This window comes from Rhagoletis pomonella, unplaced genomic scaffold (genome assembly GCF_013731165.1).
Source record: "Rhagoletis pomonella isolate Grant_MI unplaced genomic scaffold, Rhpom_1.0 Rhpom_scaffold_00436, whole genome shotgun sequence".
Taxonomy (NCBI): Eukaryota; Metazoa; Arthropoda; class Insecta; order Diptera; family Tephritidae; genus Rhagoletis; species Rhagoletis pomonella.
The window spans coordinates 78,903-83,566 of record NW_023458990.1 but is presented as its reverse complement, the minus strand read 5'-3'; the positions used below and the strand labels follow the sequence as shown (position 1 = coordinate 83,566).

Genomic DNA, 4,664 nt, shown 5'->3' with positions numbered 1-4,664 from the left:
TATTAGATGTTTCCCTAACGTCTTGTGTCTAATGTTCGAAAGGCCTGGACATTCACACAGGAAATGCTGGACACTTTCTTCGCTATCTTCTAGTTGACAGCTGCGGCAAATCATATTATGGGGTAGACCTATTTTTGCCGCATGTTTGCCTATGGGCCAGTGGCCTGTGATGGTTGCTAAAATTCTGAATACCTCTGGCCTTGATCTGCTAAGCAGGTCTAAGGTTTTCGCCCTGTTATAGTCAGGCCATAGTTTTCTCGCTATCCTACAAGTCTGTATATCTGACCACCTGCGTCTAGCCAGTTCAAGGAAATGCGTAGTAATCTCTCTTTGGACTACTCCAAGAGGGCAACCCAGTGCCACTGCCTGGGATTCATCCAAACCGGCTCCTGCCTTCGCCAACTCATCCGCCTTCTCATTGCCTTCTATGTTCCTATGTCCGGGAACCCAGACAAGAGAGACGGTATTTGACTGAGACACTGAGCGCAATATTACTTTGCATTCCCCAACTAGCTTGGATTTGGTAACCGGTGACGCTATTGCCAATAGCGCCGCCTGGCTGTCAGAATATATTGTTGCTTTACTGCTGTGTCCAACCCTATTGCCTAGGATTTTGCAGGCTTCTAGGATCCCTAGGACTTCCGCTTGGAAGATGCTTGTATTATTTCCCAACCGCAGAGACAGAGCCACGCCTAGTTCCTTGGAGTAGACACCTGCTCCCACACCGCAATCCATCTTGGATCCATCTGTGTATAGAGAGATCTCTTCTCGGTCGGCCACTCGGTCTCTTCTCCAGTCCCTTCTGGATGGGAATAGCACTTGCGCGTTACAGCTGAAGTCCAAATTGCCTACCATATAATCTGTCGTCCTATTTAGTTGCATTTGATTTATGATCAACCCATGTCCGAAGTGTCTAGTCCTCCAAAGGCCCGACTCTCTGAGTCTGACCGCCGATTTCATAGCCACTTCTTTCAGGTGGAGATCAATAGGAATTAAATTGAGGATGGCGTTTAAAGCTTCTGCCGGGCAGGATCTTAGTGCGCCTGTTACTCCTGCGCTTGCTGCCCTTTGTATGCTTCTTAGCTTGCTGACATTATATTGTCTGCTTAGGCCGGGCCACCAAACCAAGGCGCCGTATGTTAGAATTGGTCTTATGATCGCGGTATACATCCACATCACAAGTTTAGGATTTAGTCCCCAGTTTCTACTGAAGATTCTCTTGCAAGTGTAGTATGCTATGTAGGCCTTCTGTCTACGGAATTCGATATTGGTTTTCCAGTTAAGTTTGTTATCGAGCACGACTCCAAGATACTTTGCGCTGGGGGACAATGAGAGCGCATTGCCGTCCAGCGATGGTAGCTTGAATTGTGGTAGTTTGTGTCTGTTTGTAAATAGGATAAGTTCTGTCTTCGCTGGGTTCACATTTAGGCCGCTTCTCGTAGCCCAGGCGTGTAGTCTTCCCAGGGTTCCTTCAAGGATTTCGCTAACGGTAGAGAGGAATGGACCTGTGGCTGCTATTACAACATCATCCGCATACGCCACAACTTTGACTCCCCCTCTATTGAGTTCTAGCAATATACCGTTCAGGGCTATTACCCATAGCAGTGGTGAGAGCACTCCGCCCTGTGGAGTGCCCCTGTTCACATGATGTGTAATAGAGTTAGCCCCATTTGTTGCCTGAATGATTCTATTGACTAGCATCGATCGTATCCATCTACAAACACTGTCGTCAACACCAATATCTATCAAAGATTCTATGATGGTGTCAACCTCAATGTTATTAAATGCGCCCTCGATGTCAAGAAATGCCGCCAGAGTATATTGTTTAAAGTGCAACGATCTTTCTATTAAGCTCACCACTTCATGCAAAGCAGATTCAGTGGATCTGCCTTTGATGTATGCATGTTGTGCTGTTGAGAGTGTCGCTTCACCTAACAGCGATCGTATATAAATGTCGAGAAGCCTTTCCATTGTTTTAAGCACAAAGGAGGTAAGGCTTAGGGGTCTAAAATCTTTTGCTGTTTCGTGGTTTTTCCTTCCTGGCTTGGGTATGAACACGACTTTTACCCTTCTCCAGCTTTTAGGAATGTAGCACAAGGTAATGGTAGCCTTAAAAATAGTCACGAGTAACGGTGCTATCTCTCCCTTCACCCTCTGGAGCATTGCTGGGATTACGCCATCTGGTCCAGGGGATTTGAAGGGAGAGAAGCTGTTAATAGCGTAAATAATCTTTTCCCTGCTCACGATCGAGTTCAACAGTATACTGCTAGTTGAACCAGGTTCAATTGACCCTGATGTGGGTGGATGTCGAATACATCCTGGGAAATGGAACTTGACTAACGTGTTTAGAGAATCACTAGCTGTGTTCGTCCACACCCCGATTTCTCCCTTAATGAGTGTGATATTTGTGTGTTCTTTTGATAGGATTTTGCTGAGCCTGGCTGAGTCTTTAGAGTTCTCTATAGAAGAGCAGTAAGATTGCCAGGATTTAGTTTTAGATTTTCTCAACTCCTTTTTATAAGATCTGAGGGCGCTTTTATAAGGCGCCCAGTTTTTAGTTCTAAAGCAATCATTGTAGATTTTCCTTAATTTGTCTCTTTGGGCTCTGAGATCCCCATTCCACCAGGGTGGGGATTTCTTTCTTGCTGTACTAACTGGAGTTGATCTTTCAAAGGCTTTCTTCATAACCTCTTCCAGTTTATTTACTCTATTATCAAGGTCCTCAACTGTAGTGACAGTTGTATTTAGTGGGAGCTTACTTAGTTTATGCTTAATTGTGTTACTATATCTTTCCCAATTAGTCCTGTGGGGGTTTCTGTATTTTGAGGGGGTGCTGGAAATTCCGTGCAGATTAAAGAGGATCAGACGGTGATCAGACATTGAAGGCCTATCAGATACTCTCCACTCTTCTACAGACACGCTGTCGTTCTCTGACAACAGGGTCAGATCCAGCACCTCCTCCCATCCAGGAAACCGGTTTGAACTCGGGAATATGAATGTGGGTGTATTACCTCTATTGCAGATGCTTAAGTTAGTATTTAATAAGAAGTGTAGTAAAGACTCACCTCGGTCGTTCTCCGTAGAACTACCCCAAACTTGCATTCGCATCGCAGCCGACGACTATAATTTGTCTGGGGTTTTTGGCTATTATCTCCTGGATTTCGGTTGGCGGACTGTCCCTATCGTGGGCCATGTATGATGAGACCAGGAGTATACTTGGCTGTCCGGTGGTCTCCACCCTAACCATTGTTGTATCTGATGTGCTGAAATTAGAGCAAAGGAATGCATTTATACCGTTCTTGATAAGAATACACGCCCGCGGTTTACCCACCTCGCTCTTATAGTAGAGTTTATAATTGTTTATATTTAGTCCCATGATTGTATCGTGCTTGACCCAGGGCTCTTGAATTAGGCTAATGTCTATATCCTCCTCACTGAGAAGGACAACTAGATTATCTGTAGCACATTTGGAGTGCTGCAGATTTATTTGGCCTACTTTAAGTTTCCGGTTCTGGGTCATCTGTCAGCTTCACACCCATGAGAAGCTCACCTGCTCCATCAACCCCGGGATCTTCTTCTACCGGGCTAACCTCTCCGAGGAATACCCGCACTCTAGCCTTACGGATACCGAAGCAGAGCCGATAGTCAGCCTTCTCTAAGGCGTCTAGTGACTCTGCACAAATAGCTAGTAGAATGGGCTTATTTGTAGGCCTTCTTGGCTCTTCAACTTTTATAAGTTCCCATTCCTCGATCGCCGGTATGTCTTTGTTATGTAGCTTAAGACACCGCAGCAACTTTTCGCCTGGTTCATCCATCGGAGGCAGCCAGATGCGCGCACGTGGTCTCCTTGGAATGTCCTTAGCTGGGATCAGCTTCAGCTTCAAGCCGACAAAAGTGTCGCTGATCTTAGCGACGCACCCAGCAAGGAAATCCAGGGAGAACTGGTTCGCGCACTTGACTACCCGGTATCCCCGTAGGGATTCCGACGAGTCGAACTCTGGGTGAGGACCTTCGGGGTTGTCGAGTACGTGGTTCATTACGAGGCTCGACAGCCTCACATCAATCTCCACCCATTTTTGCTGCACTGCTAGCGGTGTCTTGCTATTTTCATCTATTATCGCCGCCTGTAGATGATCTCTGGCGACGTCACTAAAATAGCGATGCTTCGCGGGTGCTGCGGACTCCGCAACACCACCTTGCTTTGCCTTCTTTGCGATGGCCCCTTGGCCGCCTTCGTTATGAGAGCGGTTTCGCTTCTTCGCTTCGGTGGCCTCGATTGTGGCCGCACGATCTGCCTGTAGCTTTTCGTACTCTTCCACTATTTGCCTGTATTTTGCCTTGTCTTCCTCGTCACGCTCATGCACCGTACCGGCCGCTGCATTTTTGTCAATTTTATTTAACATATACAGCGCCTTCTGGTACATCTGTCTCATGACCACGCCCGAGGGTTTTCTTTTCTTAGAGGCGGGGTTGCTGCCTGTAACGGCCGCCGATTTGCTGGTTGTTGGCTGCTCGTCCGGAGTACTACGGCAGGCACTACCGGTGCTATTTTTAACTATTTGCAGAGTGGTGATACTTTGTCTGGCATCTTCCACCCTGCTGGTTTCTGGCGCTTGTACAACTGGGGTACTATGGCTGGCGCCACCAGGAGTACTTGCAGCCAT

At 47.0% G+C, this 4,664-nt stretch overlaps 1 protein-coding gene across 1 annotated transcript; it reads right to left on the bottom strand.

The window, feature by feature from the left end:
• Positions 1 to 3,664: 3,664 nt before the first annotated feature.
• LOC118750884 lies at positions 3,665 to 4,664 on the bottom strand. Its single transcript, XM_036485617.1, has 2 exons — positions 3,729 to 4,664; positions 3,665 to 3,673 (listed from the first exon to the last, which is right to left on the bottom strand). Exons 1-2 carry the CDS (start codon positions 4,662 to 4,664, stop codon positions 3,665 to 3,667), a joined length of 945 nt encoding a protein of 314 aa, XP_036341510.1.

What these genes read in the sequence shown, in the direction of transcription:
- LOC118750884 (XM_036485617.1), bottom strand. Translation starts at nt 4,664, where the DNA reads ATGGCTGCAAGTACTCCTGGTGGCGCCAGCCATAGTACCCCAGTTGTA.